This window comes from Patella vulgata, chromosome 2 (assembly GCF_932274485.2).
Source record: "Patella vulgata chromosome 2, xgPatVulg1.2, whole genome shotgun sequence".
Lineage (NCBI taxonomy): Eukaryota > Metazoa > Mollusca > Gastropoda > Patellidae > Patella > Patella vulgata.
The window spans coordinates 52,349,521-52,372,836 of record NC_065880.2 but is presented as its reverse complement, the minus strand read 5'-3'; the positions used below and the strand labels follow the sequence as shown (position 1 = coordinate 52,372,836).

The following is a 23,316-nucleotide window of genomic DNA, read 5'->3' as shown; positions in this document are numbered from 1 at the left end:
GCTGCAAATCTTAATACTGTTGACTCTCTGTAAAAGCTATTCTTTTTGTTAATTAAACTTAATGTTGGTATTGATTTTGGTGGTGTTTTTCAGTTTAAATCTATAGATGAATTGCATGTAGAGATTAAAACACATTTAAATAATGTCTGATCATGTTGCCAACTATGTGTTGGAAGTTATGCCATTGTTACTATAAACAAACCAACGTGACCTACATGTTGACCCACTAAATAGTAAATAAAGGTAGAGATTTTGTCATGATGACATTAAGTCATATACCCTACCACCTAAATGGATCTTAAGACAATTAGGAAAGAATGCAGTTAACTTGATCCATCCATTTTGTCATGTTGACCTGCAATGGGTGGTATAACAAATATAATTAAAATCTTTTACATTATGTTTTATTTCTTATTTTCTTAGTCCAGCAATATGGCACTTTTAACAACTGGAATGCTGCCGGAAATCTGGCTGTAATTTTGACATGGTTATGTATTTACTTAAATTGCTGTCTGGGAAAAATTTCTCTCATAGCATACTGCAGGACGTATGCCAGTACTCATTAAGTGTAGGAATAGTGGGATGTTAAAAAAGCATTTCATTCATTCATTTTTATTTACTTTGGTTACATGTAATATGCTGGATAGGAATTTGGCCCAGACAGTGGCATCTTCTCACACTTTTATTTGAATTCCAACTGCCAAAAGTTCATTTACCTGAATGCCAATGTGTACACAGGTGCATCTTATTTTTTCAACCAAGCCAAAACAATCAAGCACATTTGTTAGACCCGCAGGTACCACCTCTGACAATTGAGACACAAGCTTGAAAAATGCACAAGGTTTTTCTTGGTCCAAACATGAGAGATGTTCTAGTTGAAAGTCAGATTTTATTTGCAGATCTGTCTTATGAGGCCAGCAATGTTTTCAAATAAAATAATTTATTCAGAAAAATGATACAATCTTGAGACTCTTCATTTGTAATTTGAAACTAGCAAGGTAAATTAATTACCAGCTTGTTAAGAAAGAACTCGGGTGACATCAACTCTCACTGTCAAAAAAAAAAGAAAAAAAGATAGAATCATTAAGAACAGACATGGGACTAATGGATAATATTTAATACTGCCATGGTGAAATAAAACAGTACAAGAACACCTTTATTCAAATATAAAGTATTATGCAAAACACTTCAACATAATTGCACATAAACCGATATATACATGTACACACCAATTTTAAGAACGCATATATATAATATAAATATACAATAAAATAGTCCGTAAATATACATCGTTTAATCTCTTTTCATTTTATTGCCCATTTATTTCATTATAGTTACATAAGATTTAATTCTTTGGGTATGAATATAGAAATGCATAGATCAATCTTAAAATTTATAATGGTTAAATCCATTTACTCAAGCAGATCATGATGAGAACAAATTAAAATCTATTTCAAGTCCACAAGTACACAGATATAAGTTGAACATTGCACACAGTTTTGGATCCCTATGTTTCAGTATGAAGCTACAGTGGTGATACTATGTATAAAATGGTTTCTCTTTTACATAATTCAATGTACTGTACAACATATTACACTAATTCATGTAACAACAAATATAAAAAAAATAAATATTGGTTTGAGTATTTGTATTTCACATATTTACAATAATGTACATTATTTACATAGACTTTTTACAAGGTTTTTCAGAATCCTGAACTTATTCTTCTGATATTTTGATTAAATATTGCGATTTTAAGATTTAAATTTTGATTTGATCAATTGCATGCTGCTTCTGTTTGCTTGTTTAGTGTTTCTCCTTCTGTTCACTCTGATAAGATATACTGATGGATTATACTTCTGTCAGACATTAGGTAGGCTGTTATTATCACGGTCAGAATCGTACGCGTTATGCTGGAAAATACAAGTTAAATAAAATATAATTTTCATGTGGACATATATTGTTGTCGACCCCGTCCTCCACAATTTGTTTTTGGACACTCTACAGGTCACAATTCTCCAAAAGATCTTGATTCCTTTCGATATTGGCATGTATCAGATTGAAACTTCATGGATTATGGCCCCCGATTGTATGAAAAATCATGTTTTTCTAGAGGTCACAATTTTTATCCGATTTAGATGAAACTTGAAATGTATGTTTTACAACCCAAATATCTCGGTTCCTATTGATATTCTTGCATATCAGACCGCAACTTCCTGGATTATGGCCCCTGACTGTATGAAAATCATATTTTAGCTTGTGGTCTCTCTTAGAGGACTGAAACTGCTTGACAAAACGGCCGTTCCTTGTACACAAATTTAAATAGTGTTAAAGTGTGTAAATATCAAGGTTGTGGACCATCTAGAGGTCACAATTTTGATTTGGATTATGGCCCCTGATTGTACGAAAAATCACTTTTTTTTCTAGTTTGTTCTCTGTCTTATAAGGCAACCGCTTGTTATACTAGTCTGTTAAATTTGAAAAGTATGATTATTTTGAACATATTTCATAATTCTCTATTCAAACTTCATTGCAAAATACATACAATACATATATTATTACAAACCAAAACCAAGATCTATTCAAATATGAAAATATATTCTCCCAGAATGATACAAAGGCTTGCTGTAAAAATAATGTAGTTTAATATATTACCTGATTTGAAGAACCCATGAAATCTAAAGTTGTAATATGAGGTATCATAGATAGATTAGATTTCTTATTGACTTTTTCTTTAGATTTAGCTGAAAAAACAAAAAACAAAACAACATATAAGTAAATTTCAATTAACAGTGTACTGGTATTTACTGGTTTGTCATTTATATACACATATACAAACAATAGGATTTCAAATATTACTATTTTAATTCAAAATATAAAAGTTATATTTATGTAGATAAAAATGAACCAATTCTATGACTGGTATGCCTCTTACCTTCAGCTCCTTTAACTTCTGGTAAACTTAAACCCTTGACTTCTGGGAAACTCAACCCTTTATCATCTTTTTTATCACCACCTTTCTTACTTTTACCATCATAATGTGTATGTTTATCATATAAGGAACTTTTTTCTGTTTGTAATGGCTGAGGACTAATAGAGACACTGTGGTGATTAGATGGAGAGGGCTTTTTAAAACTTGATGAGGAGGATTTCTTGACAGCCTTATCACTGATCCTGAAAAAACCCAAAATACACACAAATATAAACTATGTACATAATGCATATACATGAAAAATGCAGATTGATTGTTAGGTATAGTGACATACCAATACCACGGTCAAATTACTTTTTTTATTTGCATAGCATTTTTTTTTTTTTGTCTATGCTCAAAATTTGGGATGCAATTTGTACAAATAGTAAGTATTTTCTACCATTTTAATAATATAATACACTTGTTGAAAATTTCAACATTTGTCATGATTAGCAATATGATTGTTCCACATGAACCATTTGTATAGCAAATGACCCAAAGTTGAAAAGTACACTAATTATATTACTTGGCCACAATCATACAATCTATCTGGGTAAAACACTCTGTAACATTTGATTCTATTCATGCTGTGATTTTACATGCAATAGGGTCATTTTACAATCTATAGTTAACAATATATTGACATTTACACCACATTATAATTATCATAAATTATAATAGCTGGGGTTTGTGATACTTCTTTGATCCCTATTTTATATTTTCATCTTATGACTGTCTTGAGGCAACAAATATCTGTCTAATAAAATACATGTATAACTGTAAATACATGTACATTCTTATCATTCTATGTATATTCTTTAATCTTAATCTATTTACATTCTTATAATTCTATTTATATTGTAAAGGGGTGCCATTAAACACCCATTTCATTATCTTATAATTCTAAAAATATGTACATTCTTACAATCCTGTATTAAAATGGCATATCGATGAAATGATAGTAATATAGTAACCATCATCAGATTTGGATAAAATGATCTTTAGAGGAGGGGGAATCATAGCTCTCATAATCCCACTGAACTTTACAGTCTTATATTATAATTGATCTAACATAAGACTTCATCACTTCCATCAAAAATTCAATAAATTATATAACAATACACAAAGATTATATAAAATAATGCTACTGATTATATAATTATTCTATTATAATATTAATATGATATAAGCATGCTTTATATACATCAATATGTAATATACCAGGTATATTAACATTACAAAAGTTTTTATTTGAAATGTAATTGAAATTAAACAATACCAATTTACAACATGAAATACCAATATTTAAAATGTTCCATGACCTTTGTATAATAGGAATTGTAGATCACCAGTCAATCAGTATTAATCAATATAGCTATGTTAAATGCAGAAGATTGGCTGACCGTCCTACTGGTATCATGCAGAAGAACAAGATGCATGCGTATTGTGCACCATATACCGATATATATATATTATAAGCATATGAAAGTTTCCTGTATATTAGATCATGCATGAAATTCAACAAATTATATTAATAAACAATGAACATGTTAACCCTGTTAATATCTCATATTAAATTATATCTACCAAAATTTTCATTTATTGTTTAATTTCTACATAGGTAATCTACTAGTAATAATAATAGTATTAAGTAAAATGATTGTAGCAGTAATAGTATCCAAATTTTCTAACATACTCATAAATCTCATTGTATCTAATGGACAAATAATTGTAAACACATATCCACAGAATCATATTTCCTGTAACTAATTGTTAAAAACACACCCAGGGTACAAACATTGATTAATAATCAATTGACATCACATTTTGTAAACACGACCCGTTTCACCATGGAAACAGAACGAACTCGGACAACATGTATTGACAATCTTACCAGTTTCTATTGACATAAAAGTCAAACTTTCTGAGAGTTTTTGACAAAAATCCAAATTGCCTGCACAAAAGATGAAGATAAATATTGAAATTATTTCTAAAAAGCAAACAAATCTCTATATAATTATTTCAAATGGTTTAAATTTTAAAATGTTTTGCTTTTCAGTAGTTAAGCATCAAATTATCAATATTTTATTGGAATGTTGACTTGATTCAATGTTATAAAGCTGAAGAAAAATGGCGTGACCAAGGCTAGTTTCAACTAATTACCATATTGGCATCTTGATTAAATTTTTATCCAAAAATCAATCCACTGGCACATATCTAACATCAGTGAAGTCGGACAGAATCTCAGAAGATTAATTTCCTCATTATCATCTAATACATAATTTACAAAGGATGTAATTTATTCTTAAATGTCAAATAAAAAATCTAAAATTCTTGACTTAAAGAGAGCATTGATTTTTTCTTTTTTTTAATTGAGCAAGTTAGATCTGACAGGTAATTAATTTTTAAAGTTCATTGCAAAGATACAGATTTAACATAATCAGTTTAACAAAGGCTTATTTATCTCATAGGTAGACACTTTACAACTAGAATAAGTCTAATTATACCACATTTTGTTCAATTGAATAATTTTGTATAGTTCTTTAATGTCACTTTTACCAAACCATCAAATTTGTTGGAAATGTGATTCGAGAAGAAATCTTGTAAGCTGCCAAGAATCAAATTTCAAATCTGAGTGTATTCTTGTAAACTATGAAAATGTTCATATTATTGTTAATCTGTTATTGAATCCTGGTGAACTTAACTATATTATGGTGCGCTTTTATTATACTATTATTATGTTTGTGAATATATGTAATACACAGTGATATAAATTCCAATAATTATTTTATAATTGTAGGTGGTGATTTGAGGCATAAAGCCCCTTAAAATCTAACATGCCAGCGAGTGAAAAATCTTTTTCCGATAAGATTGAAAGCCATGCTTTGAAAATTAGTTGCCCACACTATTATGTAATAAATATTGATTATATGGCAGGCTTACCTTATGGAAGCAGGCCCCCATAGTGAGCCTAATAATGTCGGACTTGATAATGTTAAATTGTTGACAGATACATAGTTAGATGTAGCACAAGCAACATTTGGACTGTAATATCAAGTTAATTCAATCAATTTCAAAAATCACTCAACATGCAGTAAATATATACATTGTATTAAAGGTAGCCCGAGCTTAATTTCTGTATCTTTCACTCAATGAGCAAAACTGTATTTCCCACTTTCCCCTGAACATGTGTACATTTAAATCTTACTCTTCTATTAAACACAAATAAAATCTTTTTTTTTTAATTCAGAAGACACCGAACAAACCAACAGGGGTATATACTGACTACAAATAAATTAAGTTGAAAATTTTGAGTCAATTTAATACTAATGTAATTATTTGTTAGTCAAGCAGATATAAGCTGGTATTAGTAGCATTAAAAATTATTTTTTGTCAGATTATCTCAACAATAGTTTTATAGATCTTAAATCACATTTCACTGCTTATTATATAGCTCATAGCACACACAAATACCAAAAATATAGCAAACCAGGCCGATATAGAAATTTTATTCGACTTTCCAAACTATATATATGGGTCAAGATGCAGATAATGCAGAAATACAGATATATACAAAATCAATACAAGGAGGAAATCAAAATAAATTCACCTTATACGAGTTAGAACCATTGATGTTCTGAAACACAATAAACAGGGGGTAGAATTCCTGATTCTAACATTTACCCAGTTTAAATATTTTTATATTTGTAAGAGGATATGTAAGAGTAACAAATACAGTATAAATAAACTGAACAAAACAAGAACACATTATCTAAAAGTGTTCAAATGTAAGTGAACAAGTATGATAAGCTTATTAACTTGACAACTAGGTCCCTCACAAATTAATCAAAATAGTTGATAAATGTTCTGGTGTTTTTATTTTGTACTTCTATTAAACATACATTATGCAAGAGCTAAATCTGATTATTGCAAGTCTTTATTTAGGCTTCAGATGTCATAGAAATTATAAATTAGATCTTTATTTACACAACAAGCACAAAATCAACTCTGTAGACCCATGGATGGCTTGGATTCGGCTTGGATTTAAACAGGATTTTATTGATTGATTAAATTTTTAAATGGTGTTGTAAGCGGAGATTAACCGTTACGTTGACGTCATACTCCCGGAAATTTTAGATTGAGGCTAAATGATAGAGTGTACGAAGCGAGGCCGCTGTTGAGCGAGGCCGCATGTCAGTCAATTTGATTGAAAGTTTGATATATACGGCCTTGATATTATGTTTATTTGTGGTTAAAATGAGAGTTTGGATGTCGGTATTATACGCTCTTTTGTCACTTGCGTTTACAGAAAAATTATGGAAATTGATTAACATCGCAGCTAACATCACCCCAGTTGAATTGCAGCCCCATTGGATCACTGTTTCCTGTTTCAATTTGTCTGTTTCGGGAGTACACACAGGCTAACAAGATTGAAGAAGTCGGCTATAATTATGCCTCATAGATTTGGTCCATTCCTTTCAAACTTTCGCTTCTTATCTATATATTAAAAGTCTTATTTTTTATTTGTAGTAAAAATAAATGTGATACGAATTGAATTGCAACCCCGTCTCAAACCAAATAGGCTAACGGTACCACAGCCATTGAAAACGTTACTTGATAATCAAGATCATGTAGGTGGAGTTAACACCTGTCAATCAAACGATCGGCCATTCTCGGAGACGGTGAAGAGAGAGTTGACACCTATTTCTAGTCAAAAATTACAATGGTGATAACTTTGTTCATAATTAAGTAATTTGACTGAAATTTCCAATATATTCTTCTTTCATCATCTATTTTTGAACTGTTATAGCAAGAATGGCCAACTCTCTATTAAAATCTCCCATAATGTATCTTTAACTGTTATACATCGCGTTGGAGATAAGCTTTTTGGAAATGTAAAGTAATGAATTTGCAAGTTAAAACCTTGAGATAACTCATCAAATTGTAACAGCAAACGTAGACCTGGTTCCTAAACAAAGTCTCTCATTCAGTGTTTAGGATACTTCAAAGTCAACACAAGAAATGATGTCTGGGGAAAATAACTAATCCCAAACAATACTTTATGTGTAGCACGTGTAAGTGTAGCAATGGTTAATGGGTTGACTGTGCTCATAACCACTGCTTGATATGAGCTGTATTTTGATTGTAGGAATCATTATGATTTTCTGGTTATTGTTACATCTGTCATATCAACTGTGAGTAAATGAGAGATGTAAATAAGCCAGTAAATTTAATTTATCCAATATAAAGTTTGTCTTAATATTCTTATTCTGATTGAATGGCATTTAGTAATTGAACACATTAAGATAAACACAAGAGTTCTATGCATAAACAATTACTGTATTTTAATCAGAGCTATGTCTCAACAATGATTCTATTGTCGTTTTCAAGCACAACAATGATACAGACAGAAAGAACAATATTCAGAATCCGGACTACTCAGAACTTTTTTGGCTGAAGTAATAAGGAAATAAATCGAGAAAAGATGACGGATTTCACAGAATGCTGTAGTATTCAGATGTCGAAAGTGACAGGGTCCACTGTACAGTAATTGTTTATCCATAGAACTCTAGTGTTTACCTTAATGTTCTTAATTACCCAAAGCTTAAAGCCCAAAACTTGAATAAAATCTGATATCTTGGGTGCTACAGGGTCTTGTTCTGTTTGCCTTGGTAACTGCTTTTTTCATTAACTTAATACCATGTTCAAGTTATTTTCTAAGATAAATGTATATATGTCACATACAAATTGATAGGTCTTTGAATATAGAATTTAAATTGATGTATAGTTTTGTTTTGATTTAGCCAGAGCCAGTCATATATTGTTTATCTGTAGACCTTGATGTAATGTTATTGTTAGACCAGTAGAGGACAATACTATACTATAGTAAATCTATTTGTAATAGGTACCAGTAATGTGATATCAGGTGAACGAGCTACTCATTAAAAATTAATAATATACATGTTGATGTCAAACTCACTATTACATTAAATGTCCAAATAAAACAGTAGGGGTCACGGGTAGTTAAAATGCATAAAGATATCTTGAACAATTTATGAGATATGCTCCAGAATAAAAATTGTATACCAAATTTGCTACCAAGGAAACACAACAATCTGAGAAATTCCTAAATAGCAAAAGGCACAACTACTATAATAGGTTGTTATGTTTATGTGTACAAAGTCTAACAAAATAATATCTTGAACTGTTTATAAGAATGAAATCAGGACAGACAGACAGAAGGACAGAGTCCATTTCAATATTCATCCCTGACTTCAGTCAGTGCAGTATAATAAAACTCACCTATTTATAGCAGGTATAGATGGTGTACCACAACCAATCACTTGTGTCATATTTATAGGTGGTACACCACTGGGTGGCAGTTGCGGGGACGTAGAGTTCTCTTTATCTCTTTCTTTCTCGTTTTCTTTCTCTTCCTTTTTCACTTTTTCTTTCTCTGACACGTCATCAGTAGAATTTGATTGGTTGCCAATAGGTTGACTGACAACTCCACCTACAGGAGCAGCAGGCAGAATTATTGTTTGTTCTTTTGACAATGGTGGATGTACTTTTCTAGATGAATTCTTTGGCTCTGAATCTGATATTTTCTTCTTTAATTTATCTTCATTAGATTCCTGAAAAATATGCAATAACAAATGAAAACATAAAGAAATGAAATGGGGTTTAACATCCTACTTTTCAGCTTCAACAGGGCTAATGAGATGGTCATTTTTTTATGTCATGTCTTGTGGCCATACCAGAGGTGGAATGACCTACTGTTATTTCGATTTTCAACTGTCAGAGGATCTCTAATGTACCACCAATGATGACCAATGTTATACTGGTACATTATAGTGGTGCTGGCTAGTTTTCACCACATTTTACATATCTGCCATTGATGTCGAATGATGTCTTGGCAAACTTCTTTTTTCTTTTATGCCCAAGTATAAGTTTTCAGCTAGCCATTTCTGACAAAAACACAGAAAATCTCTGCACAACACAACACCATCATATATTAGGGAACAGCAATACTTACTTTATCCTTATCTTTACTGTCTTTATCTTTTGTGTCTTTGGCAGGTTCTTTGATATCTTTATCTTTTGATTCAGTTTTCTTCTTTTTCTTTACAGTTTTTAACAGATCGGAAGAATCTTTATTTTCATTTGTAGCACTATCAGGTTTATTAATAGATTTTAATAATGGGTTATCTGTTGTGGCACGCTGTAACCTCATTTTCAGGTCTTGACTGAACTTTTGAGCAAAGCCATCTTTTTGGAAGAATTCACGTTTGATTAATTCTGAGCACTGTGGTCTCTCATCAGGGTCTAATTTTAAACATTGCTGGAAAATGAAAGAATATATCAAAAATTTCAAAGCATATAGAGTATGGAAGTTGAAATATTCTGATAATGACCACTTATTTTCTTAATAGGATTTATTTTAAAAAAATGTACGGACTTTCTCCATTTACTACATCAAACACAGGGTTGCTAGGCAACAAAAATACAACCATAAGCAGATTTTGAGGTCATGGGCAATAAATAAGCATAAGCATAAGAACCTCTGCATTTTGGTACGATTATGAGCCAATTCCATGACAAGGTCAGTAACTCTGCAAAAGTGGTTCAGTGAAATTTCAATATGTTTCCACTTTAGGACTAGCTGAACCAGGACTGTCACTTCAAAATTTTGACAGATGTTTCATTTTTGATCTATTTTTTTCCAATTTTATAAATATTTCTATGTGTTTTGAGAGTGGCAAATATGACTGATATATAAGGGCCCTTAGCTAAACCATCAATAGTAGGCAAACTGACTGCCTGGGCAGACACCATAAAATCAATTGAATGGTATCAATTCCATCCTTTAGCAGTCAATACAAAATGTCAACAATGCTTTGAATGGTGAACTATAAAACACTGGATTAATTTACAACATGGAAGTTATTTAACAGTACATAAAACATAGGTCAAAGTCGCCTTTAGTTCAACCCAGACATTTTCTTTGACATGTAAAATTGTCGAGTATCTGAAAACAGTATCATATATCAGTTAGGTGTGTCTATAAAAACATTATTTACTGGACTTTCAACTGTAAAATATTTTGTATTTATTTAATAGTCTTGTGGGGGTATATAAACACTGACTACAATTTCATACCATTGTATAAATTGTTTAATACAAATTGTAATGGGTCAATTTCAATATATATATATATATATATATATATATATATATATATATATATATATATATATATATATACATATATATATATATATAATACTACTTCTACTAATATTTGATCCAATTATATATTCTGCATTCTTGATTAATCAAGACAAAGAGGGAGAAAGAGAAATGGGATTTAAAGTTCAATCCACACAAACTAAGTCATTTCGGGACTAACATAAGGTTCGATTTTATTTCAAAATTCATATTAAACCACTCGAACCCCATCCACATTCCCTAACTCATTCTTTATTCAATCGAAAAATAGTCCTATAAATATTTCCAAGTATATAACACAGTGACACAAAACCTGTAACTGAAATCCTTAAAGACTATGAAACAAGACAATGAGTCATGAAATGTTATGTCCCCTAAAGAAATAAAAATTACCTTCATTATATCTAAGGCTAAATTTGATACTCGTTTAAATTTTTTCTCTAATGGCTGAATCTCTCGAACTTCTGGTAATCTCATTCCAACAAATAAAGGATTCCGTAAAAAAACTTCTTTATGCCGTGATGGTAAATTACCTAAAATATTCAAGTTTAACCAAATAAATACTATCAGTTAAAGGGGTACTTCCATGGAGACAAAAGCTGACATTGTGAACTTTTATTATTAAGATTAGTCTATATGATGTATGTAAATACCACACTGATTATCCAGGCAATATTTATTTTCAAACACTACTAGAATAAACAGTGTGAAGTGTATATTAGATTATTATATTCATTCTACTGTACAAATTGAAATTAATAGTGAAATATCTCAATGTCATCAAAAATGGAAATTACAAGTTATCAAGAAATTGATTGGCCATTAAAATAGCCTGGAAGGTTTCAGTATGTCAACATATGAAATGGTGGCGTGGTTTATCATAAATATATTATACAGATGTTGATTTAACTAAAGCTTTATTATGGAAACTTACCAAAACATTTGACTATATGATAAAGTTGATCAATATCGGAATCACCCGGGAATAATGGTTCTCCCGTTAACATTTCCGCTACCAGACAGCCAATAGCCCATAAATCAACAGCTCTAAAAAATCAATAAGATTACTCAAATTAACCAATGCAAAGTAAATAATTAACAGATTGACTTTATCAATTAACATCTTTTATAGACGAAAGATTTCTTAAATAAATTGGACCATATGTTGCTGTTTCCTTAAGATTAGCTATTACTCTATTTTTAACCCAAAGACAATATTTATGGACTATACTCTATTCAGAATAAGAAAACATACAGGTTTTCTATAATTGTACTCATGGGTCAAGTCAGAGTCAAGTGTAGTAAATGAATAATTAATTTAGTGTCTGAATTAGCTAAATGCATCTAATAGAAATTATGTCATCTCTGTAATCTTAAAACTTTTACACAGATTTAACAACACTTTCATAAATTTTACCAAACTACTATACTGGAAGTCATTAAAGATGTATAAGCTAGAATATATTTCAGCAAGAGTCATGCATTACTCCTACTGATAAAAAAGACCTTCCTTGAAAAAGGAGTGCCAGACAAATCAATCACTCCTTATTCTTTTGGAATAGTTTGTGAATAACAATTAATTACATACCTGCCATATTTGGTATCACCAACTAGAAGTTCTGGTGCACGGTACCATCGTGTAGCTACATAGTCCGTATATGTTTCACCAGGTTGTGCTAATGTCCGAGCAAAACCAAAATCACATAATTTAACTATACCAGTTCTACTCACTAAAATATTCTCAGGTTTAATATCTCTATGAATAATCTGGAATTAATATGGTGTAAAAACTATCACATATTTTGAAAGTTTGATCATGAGTTATCTGCCTGGTGCACAATACCCTTCAGTACAGAACTTACAGCTTATTGCAGTGATGATTTGGATATGGATTTCAGAAGCAGAAGGGGCTTGGTAAATAGCCACTAATACACCAGTTGTTTAATTATAAACTATAATAATATTTTTATTTTCATTTTTTTGCAAAACCCAAATGATTAATCTAAATTATTCTATACTTACATTATGTAAATGACAAAACTCTATTCCTTTTAACACTTGATATAATATTTTTCTAACTGTATTTTCATCTAATCCGTTTGGACACTTTTCAAGTTCATCTAAAACTGTGTGATCAACAAATTCAAACACTAAATATAGTCTCTTCTTCCTTCTAAACACTTCTAATAAATTAACTAAATGATCGTGACGTAATTGCTGAAAATGACAAAAAATCATCAAAATATAGTATTTATACCAGTAAAATCAATTAAGACCTTTAATACTGATTTGACAGTTTTTAACTTTTCCTGCACCAGTGTAAACCCTAACTCATGAGGTTTTAAAAAAATTGTCAAAACTTGGCAAACTTCAGGAATGAATCCTTATTTCTTGAATTACTGGCTTATCCAAGCCTTACAGTTAAGTTACAGGTATTGAATATTGGGGGGCAGAACTGTTCTGGCAACAAGAGTCCAAAAGTCTTTTTTATAAGTGTCATTAAACCACACCCCTGTTAAATGACCTTTTATTGAAAAATTCTATGGCTATCCAAGGATGCAAGTTGTCTGAAACAAGTCATATAGGAGCAATCTTCTAATGGAAGTTTTATCAAAGGATGGAATTCAAATTATAATCACTTAAAGTAAATTCAACAACAATAACCACAAAAACAAATTCAAAGTGCAATAAATAGAAAGTGAACAAAGTGAAGGGGCTTGCTATGATCCATTTCCACAGAAAAAAGGCCTGCAGAAATTCAACATGAGGCAATTCCAGGATAGCAGTATTAATGAATTTAAATTTTTGTAAAATAACCTGGTAAGCCTACATGTAGGTAGGGGAGAGCGGGGATGGAAAACACATGGCAGATAAAAACATTCAAATGTAGATGTTGATAAGCTTTTTTCTATTTTTGACAAAGTTGATGTAAAATATTTCTAAAGTAAAATGGTTAAATTAATTTGGTGTTTAACAAGTTTTTTTTTGAGTTACGCTGTCACCTTTCTTCATTTGCTAATCAATAGAAATAGATAGAAATTTTATCACATGTCCATTGTAAATAAACATAATGGCTGTTTACATCAGAATTATAGGTTTGGGGTACATCCAGACACTTGTCCGGAATTACCCCACAAGCATCCAGATGAAACTGTTAAGTATTTCCAAGAGTCAGATTTGACGAAAAAAAAGAATGATGACTGGCAGTTATCGGGTCTTTTAGGTTTACTGAAACTATGGGTACTGATTTACTTCCATTTAATCAAATTCTGTCAATTCTTCCGAAACCCTTGTCCAGTAGCAACAAAGGGGATGAGTTATTACTACAAATTTGGTGTGTCATTTGCTGGAATAAACATTCGTTAGCATTTTCAATGTAAATTATGGATTGATGTCATACCTAGAGAATAACAAGAGGCTTTAAGGCATTAGAAATATCAGTTAATTCTTTTTGAATATGTTCATTTATTTCTGTCCAGCTATGTTAAAATATGCCTCAGTTCTAAATTTATCACTATTGTGTTAACTTTATTGTTAACAGAATTTTTGGAATAAATACAACAAAACTGTGAAAGAAATCTTTTCAATTTGTCCAATCCTCCTCCATTTTTCCAAAGTATCCCTCCCCCCAAGTGGTGACCGGTTTCTCCTTGCTAATGGGGTAAAATCTAGACATTTTACTATCCCTCCAAAAAGTGGTTCAACACAAAGAATAATATAACTACCTAGCTGTATTACAGCTAATAAGTTAAAGTTTATTTTCCATTCTTAAGTTCAGAGACAAGTGCATTAGTAGTTGCATAAATGTGAATAAACCCAAAAGTGTCATCCCCACTCTCCTGTATGTTCTAGGACCTAGCATCATGTTGCTATTATTGTGGGCAGTTTGATTTGAAATATGGATGATAAATCTAATTATTGGTTGATCTGATCCATCTGGCTATTAATCTCTTGTAATTTATAATGGGAAATAAAGCTACATGCTCACTTTATCAGTAGATTTACATTCTAAAATAATTTGTTTACATGTTGCCAAGTATGTCTGACCACACAGCAGGGATATGATCTCCCGTAATGTTACTAACTGGTGTAAAGAAGAATTATACATGCAACTTTTAAATCAATGGTTTATAAGCTAGAATTATAGAGATTATATCTAACGAGTTCTGTTTGTAGTGTTACCACTCAGTTATAAAATATTCAATAGATATAGTAGGTCTATATACAACCTATATACATGTCATACAACATTAACAGGTAGCTTTAAGGGGTTTCTTGACAACTTGCCAATAAGTTCAAGCAAAACACCTCCGTAAATCAACTTGGTATTTGTTCCAAAATAATCTGTCTAAACAAATGAAATAGTTGATATCACACAGTGCATCACATGATTAAAAACTATGACAATTTTGAAAATAATTCATGCGAATTATAATGTCTTCTAAATTTGCTTGTCAAAAAGGGTAACCTTCCTATAATTCAATAAATTAAATTTATATCCGTCTTGGAAATAGAAATGGATTTTTTTTTTAAACTGTTAAGATTCAGAAAATGAAAAAAAAAACCCCAAAAAAACAGTCAACATAAGCATAACATTGATAAAGGATGAGACAAGAACAAACAATTAATATGATGAGACAAAGTTGTAGATTGGATGAGAGTAAGAGACAAACTTGTTGATTGGATGAGAGTAAGAGACAAACAGGTAGATGGGATGAGAGTTTGAGACAAACAGGTTGATGGAAGATGACAATATGATGAGACAAGTACATATAATTTAGATTATGTAAAAAGGGTAAAATCTACTTTAGGTTAAGTAGAAATACAATGTATGTAGAAATATGTATTGATGTAGACATTTTCTAATCAATTAGATGCTCATGATAATTTCCTATTTTAGATTAATTTCTATTTTAAGGTTAACTTAACTGAACTAAACACTGAACAGTGTTGTAGCCAAATTACACTATACTGTTGTTATTTAATATGATGACCCTTTTGATAAATTCAAATCAAACTTGGTAAACTAATACTTGAATAGATTCCTATCCATATTTCTATTATGATCCTTGAAAAAACATAGAGTATTAAATTATAAGACTTAATCTGTTAGCAGAATGACCAAGTATGTTGTGATTGTAGTTTAAAATAACACAGAATTTCTTTGTTCATGTACATAACTTCTGTCAAATGATAAGAGTTTTGATTATAACCTAATGAACAACCCCCACTTTGCCACTTAAGTTTTGAAAAAAATTTTAAGCTTGAATGTTTAATAAGAAGTTAAAGGTAACTTTGCGATTTTAGACATACATGTAATGAACATTGTTATGCACTCAGTTGCTAATACCAAATTCCTGCCATAATAAAAATTTACTAAATAAACACAGTCAGACTGTTTTCAATGCACAAAATAAATACTCTAGTCTACTTCAATCCCACCTTCATGTACTATACCTCATAGTTTATATGAAATATAATGTTTAAATAATATCACAAGTCACATATTCATAATAAATGGTAAGGTATGTTTTTCACACACTTAGGTACTTCATATAAGTTTAAAGAATTTAAGAGCAAGCCTATCTGTTATAGACCTACATATTTTTTTTTTCAATCTCCAATCTCCTAAGTGCATCTGTATGAATTCTAGTCTTGATTAGACTCAATCAACCAGTCCTCTTGGCACCAGTTGTCAAATATTGGTTTATTGCTCATAAAACTACAAGAAACATTTTAAGTACATGGCATAAAATTTAATAGCATCTGAAAATATATAATGACCACTTATATGGAATACAATCACTGGATTGTGATAAATATACCAAGTTTCGACCAGTGTTCTCTTAGTGCATTCAAGTACAACTAGTAATATAAAATAGTGCTGACACGATATATCATTGAATCGAAATATGGCGATTCACCTTCTCTTAATTCGCATATTGAATCTCGATTCTTCTGTTTTGTATTTTTTTGTCGCTTCAGTAAGTAACCTGGTCACTCTTAAAGTAACTAAGTCTCTAACTCAATATCATCCAAAGTCTTCTACATTGAAAACAAGAGCGGAACAAAAGAAGAGAGCCAAACCCAATACAATCACTAAACATATTTTAATATAAACGACAAGCAGAGTCATAAAACAGGATTGTATACCAAACTAAAAGCCTATGAAGAGCTGATAATGATGGAACGTAAGGAAAATTTGGAAATCCTTAATATACAGTACAGTACAATATATAGTCAACCCTTTTCAAGATCTAGGAGGCAACATGGCCGTCAGTTAGCACCTGCCTGCTACCATTCCAGGGTCCATATTAGGTTAAATAGTTCCTAGATTCCAATTGGCATGACTGGGCCATTTGCAGTGCTATTATTTACTTTTATTAATGCAACAATGGCTGTTAAATTATAAGCTTATGAGAATAAAATTGTTACTTCCACTCAAAAGCATGTTCCAAATTATCAACAGTCAATATGATAGAAGCAAAGGGGTGTCCATCATAGTCAGTACAAGTTAGATTAGACTTGATCTAAAGCAAAGTATTGTTCATCATTATAAATATATATACACAGAGAGGGAGAGAGAGAGAGAACTGGGGTTTAACATCCACTCGACACAAACTAGGTCATTTCGGGACTAACACATGGTTCAATTTTGTTTCAATAATCTGCTTGAGCGTAGTGGTCTTTAGCAGTGGGAGGAAACAGGATGACCCAGAGAAAACCCACGAGGTTGGACAGGCAACCCTACTCCTTGTCACGTACAAATGGGGAATCAAAACCATGCCAGTTGACTCAATGACAGGACTTATGATACAGCGCGCACTATCAAGGTTCCATTTGATTTCAATAATTTGCTTGTGCGTAGGGGTCTTTAGCAGTGGGAGGAGCCGGAGAAAACCCACGAGGTTGGACAGGGGATCCTACTCCTTGTCACGTCAGTTCATTAGAAGTCAGCTATACAATAAACAGATATTACAGCCATTTAATCCTTTTGAACTTAAAAGATGCCCATAAAAGAAATTAATTGGACCCTACTTGACAATAAATTACAACATTTCTTACAAAAACCTGAACTTGTTTTTCTACACTTATAGAAAGGGGGCAGATTGGAGTTTTGTGATGGTTATTGTGATATATATTATAACAAGCCAACAGTGAGGCTGATGTCCCCTGCCGAAATGTAGCAATATAGTCGGGGCGACATTGTTTTTAAATTTATAGACAAAGAATAGAGAAATAAGATGACTTTATATTTCATTAATTAATATATTTGGCAAATTAATAGTTTCACACATATTCACATGTACTTAAATCAACTTAGGGTATAAATGACATATTGTTCTATAAAAAAGAGTTATTTAGCCAAAACATGTGTCTATAAAATACCACAGAGAGCACATGTGCAAGGAAAAGTACTATTGTGTCATTGGGTTTAATTTAACCAATCATTTTGTTAAAATTACACAAGTTCAGGGCCATGAATGCGCTCTGTTATATGTGATATGCGTGAGTGCTATATAAGATATCTATTTGAAACTTTCAAGCAGACTTCCATTAGATTCCAGAGAGGTTCCATCTCAGTTCCTAGACATCTGGCTAGGATGGAGAAATGGTTTTAGCTAGTATTGTAATCTGTGCTATGCTTGTATACATGTATTCGGCTATGCTATATAAAATGTAAAAACGAACTGTTGCATTGTTATAACTGAGGAAGACAAACGTCTTAAGAAACCAGTAAGAAGTAAATACACAACATGAAGCAGAAGTAAAGACAGCTAGAGGCAAATTCTAGATGATCACAAGTCTACAGAAATATGTAGTAAGAAAAGATGCATGGGTCGTATGTAGGATGTGGCGACCGGTTTTTAGTATCCTGATTTCCATGTTTCCATATTAATTAATCGCACATTTATTTTTTTTAAAAGTGTCGAGCATTCAAACTATACACTAAGTTTCATCACTCTCTATCAGATTGAATCAAGGTTATCTTGTCCCAAAGCATCGACCGATGAAATTGCTTAGGTCTGCTTAGCTTTAGCTCAAAACGTTAATCAAGATATTTACCTAATGAACATCTACATCAAAGTTAAACATTCTACCTTAATTAAAAGCAGAGTAGTTATGTTCCAATGTCTTGACCAATCAAATTGCTTGTCGCTCCTTAGCCTAAGCAGAAAATTCAAACAATCGAACTTAGTCAAGGTAATGATATAATGAATCTATATTAAGAGTTCATCGCTCTCACTTCATTATGACCAAAGTTATCGTGCCCCAAAGAATCGTGCCCCAAAGAATCAACCAATCAGATTGCTTATCTCTGCTTACCCTAGGCAGAAAATGCTCATCTTCGAACTCCATCAAGGCATTGACCTAATGAACGCCTACACCAAGTTATAACATTCTACCTCAATTAGAAGGAGAGTTATTGTGTTCCAAAGTCTCGACCAATTAAATTGCTTATCGCTCTGCTTACCCTGACCAGAAGATGCTCATTATCGAACTTAGTCAAGGTATTGATGTAATGAATTGAAACTATACACCAAATTTCATCACTCTGACTTACTTAGAACTAAAGTTACATGTATTGTGTCCCAAAGCATCAACCAATGAAATTGCTTATCTCTGCTTACCCTTTGCAAAAAATGCTCAATTTCGAACTCCATCAAGGCAGTGACCTAATAAACACCTACACCAAGTTTGAACATTCTAGCTCAATTAGAAGGAGGGTTATTGTGTTCCAAAGTCTCGGCCAATCAAATTGCTTATCGCTCTGCTTAACCTGAGCAGAAAATGCTCATTATCGAACTTAGTCAAGGTATTGATGTAATGAAACTATACACCAAGTTTCATCACTCTCATTTAATTAGAACTAAAGTTATCGCGTCCCAAAGCATCAACCAATCAAATTGCTTATCTCTAAGCAGAAAATGCTCATCTTCGAACACCATCAAGGCGTCGACCTAATAAACACCTACACAAAGTTTGAACATTCTAGCTCAATTAGAAAGAGAGTTATTCAAAGTTATAGTGTCCCAAAAAGTGTGACGGACGGACAGACAGACAGACAGACAGACATACCTATTTTAATAGTCCCCTGCTTTCTTCGAAATGAAATGAGGTTTAACGTCCTACGGTTTTGCTCCGAACTGGGCTAATGAAGATGGGCATAAGCCATACATTGTGCTATGAGGGAAATTTTTGCCCGGACAGCAGCACTACGGCCTACTCTTATATCAAATTCCAACTAAAGGTGGGGAACAAAAAACTTAAAATGCAATATGACCATGTGACATCTTACTAAAAAAATATCTAACATATTAATTTAATTACTTTTAACAGCATTATAATTATAACCAGTTATTTGAGTTCATTCATTAGACAAATTAACTGGTATTAAAATACAGATGTGACGTCACCCTTTGATGTTGGCGTACCATTATTTCAAATAATCGTACGGGCAACTTGCCAATCGTACCTAGTCAAATATTAGACTCGAGTGACGTATTTCACTTTAAACGCACGTGCGGAGTGTCTGTATTTTAAGATGTTTAATGGTCTCGAGCTGAGACATTGCGTAATATATTGTAAAAACACTCGGACCTGATGGTCCTCTTGTTGTTACAATATATTACTTAATGTCTCGCTCTCTACCATTAAACAATACTTAATACACAGGCCATAAAAATTAAATTAATTGGACAAATGCCAGTATCTACTGCATTTGAACATGGCAGGAATATTTATAGTATTCAATCCTTTGTTGTATTATCAGCTAGATTGAGTATAATATTACAATAATTTCATTGTTCCAGTACCTGTACATAAAATAAAGACAATCAATACATGTTTTCAATTTTAGAAACAGTAGATTCAAATAATTTTAATTACTGAAACATTACACAAGCATCCAATATCATGAAGCATTAATAAAACTGAAAAATTCAAAACAAATCGGATACAAATGGCACTATGTACAGTTCTAAAATAATATCTATACCTTTAACATTTTAACTTCTCTCAGTGCAATCTTCTTAACCATTTTGTCATCTTCACTTTCTAGAAATTTTTTAATGGCTACAAGTTGACCACTTTCCTTGTGTTTGCATCTTAAAACCATACCATAACTACCCTCTCCCACTAATCCCAGGTTTTCATATTTATCCATGGCCTTGGCTGGACCAATACCATACAGCATTAATGACTATTTTTAAAAGAAAACAAAAAATAGAAAACTGCATACAAAACAAAATAATTTCAGAAACATTGTATGGAAAACCTAAGGAGTAACAAAGAAATAATAATAAACAAAACAATCAACACTATCGGTGATTGCTTTAAAATTTACAATCATGAAGGTGTTACTCGGAAAGCATATCTTAGTATTCTTAGGCTTATGGCTATAAAAATTTTAGCGAGCAGAGGACACAAGAGGGTGTTAAAGGGACAATAACACTCTTGCTGGCTTGAAAGCTCCAGAAAATAAATAAGATCTCTAGCTAAGTACTAGATGTTTAAGTGTCCTACCTGTTGTGTAAATTATCCAATATTACATCCTATTTTACTTGTCCAGAGGGTTCGAAAATATTTTTAAATCGAAGTTTCATTTGAAAAGGTTTACGTTAGACGTTTCAAACCATTATGTTGAATTTTTCAAAATTTTTAAATAAGGTATGTTAAGATGAAATTTGTATCATCAATTTATTGAAATATTCTAAAATAGTACAATTTGTTGACCAGAATAAAGATTGGGACATATTATTCAGTTACAACAAGAGTGGTATTGAGCCTTTAACAAATTGAATTATATAATAACATTAATTAATAAAATTTCATTAAAAATAATTTTAATCATCTTGGGCCTTAAATTTAAAAAAAACATTTAGGCAAAGATAAGATGTTTTTTTAAAAAAAAGCTCTCATGGTTACAATAATATAAAATTTCTAACACTATTAATAGCCCTATGTGCAAATTCATCATTTAAAAACTGGTCACAAACCTATACAATATACTGGTAGTGTAGGCCCCTACTATAATATAGTGTGTAGGCTACCTGGTAGTGGTATGTATTTTCATGATTTTATTCAGTAAAATCTGCTAGACCTGCCTCTAATGAGATCAAACTATATTATTCTGTTCAAATTGCTTAAACATTGATAAAAAGGTTGTTTTGTTCTTTTACTGTGAACAGTGTGAATAAACCCATACGGACTGTCATATTCATTGGGGAAGAAAAAAACCCACCAAAGAACAATCCCACTATATAATAAAGTCTAGAAAAAGTTCGATGAATTTAATCTTATTTTTCTCACCTGTGATTTAGACTTCTTGGCGTCTGTTTTCATAAGGAATATCAATTTATAACTCTTTAATTAAAAATTGAAGTCAGAAATAAGTGTGTGAAGACTATTTTTTTGCATTATTAGATCTAATCAAAAAAAAAAAAATTAGCACAGAAGCGAGGTCTTGGTCTAAATCCCGAGTATCACTTGTTTGTAATTGAATAACACCTGTGTAGTTTATATCACTTGTTATATTGTAGACATAACCAAATACAGTTCACTATTTCTTCCGTTATATGTATAGTTAGCTATAAACACGACCACTTATCCTTCGAAAAACACTGGCAACTGTTCGACCTCCCGCAAGATGACACAGAAGAACTAATAGTAATCTGATCTATGTTTAACGGCTGGAATTTTCTACAATTTTTTTCGGTGACATAATTCCTCATCACTCTTATTCATCAGTTTGATAATTATTCTTCATTTTCTATATGCCACTTTCCTTATAATGTTATAGATTCACCGACAAAATGACATTAGTTTCTAGCCTATCTAAGTTGACGACGTAATATCATTGTCTCACGTTTTCTGCCATATTCAAGTCTACGTTTCTACTGACAACAACAAACTGACCTGCGCAGTAAATTTCCTCTTCACGCGCCACTAAAACAAAAGTAGGTAAATGAATGCATATTATACACGATACCGTACCCGAAGTTGAATAATAAAGAGATAATCCCCCTTAAGCAGATTACATATTAGATACCAATGGATAATGTTAACAGGATCATGATTACAAGTGATACTATTTACATAGCTAGTTTGTATAC

The 23,316-nt window shown here is 31.6% G+C and overlaps 1 protein-coding gene across 3 annotated transcripts; it reads right to left on the bottom strand.

The window, feature by feature from the left end:
* Positions 1 to 1,142: 1,142 nt before the first annotated feature.
* LOC126811480 (cyclin-dependent kinase-like 4) lies at positions 1,143 to 23,181 on the bottom strand. 3 transcript variants are annotated; one of them, XM_050537126.2, is made up of 13 exons: positions 22,514 to 23,181; positions 21,201 to 21,404; positions 13,223 to 13,417; positions 12,789 to 12,967; positions 12,135 to 12,247; positions 11,594 to 11,733; positions 10,008 to 10,313; positions 9,275 to 9,606; positions 6,582 to 6,608; positions 5,915 to 6,016; positions 2,936 to 3,174; positions 2,656 to 2,744; positions 1,143 to 1,913 (listed from the first exon to the last, which is right to left on the bottom strand). In XM_050537126.2, exons 1-13 carry the CDS (start codon positions 22,544 to 22,546, stop codon positions 1,863 to 1,865), a joined length of 2,010 nt encoding a protein of 669 aa, XP_050393083.1. In that variant the 5' UTR covers positions 22,547 to 23,181; the 3' UTR covers positions 1,143 to 1,862. The 3 variants fall into 3 exon arrangements, with proteins under 3 accessions (XP_050393083.1, XP_050393084.1, XP_050393085.1); XM_050537127.2 differs by lacking the exon at positions 5,915 to 6,016; XM_050537128.2 differs by lacking the exons at positions 5,915 to 6,016; positions 6,582 to 6,608.
* Positions 23,182 to 23,316: the final 135 nt, after the last annotated feature.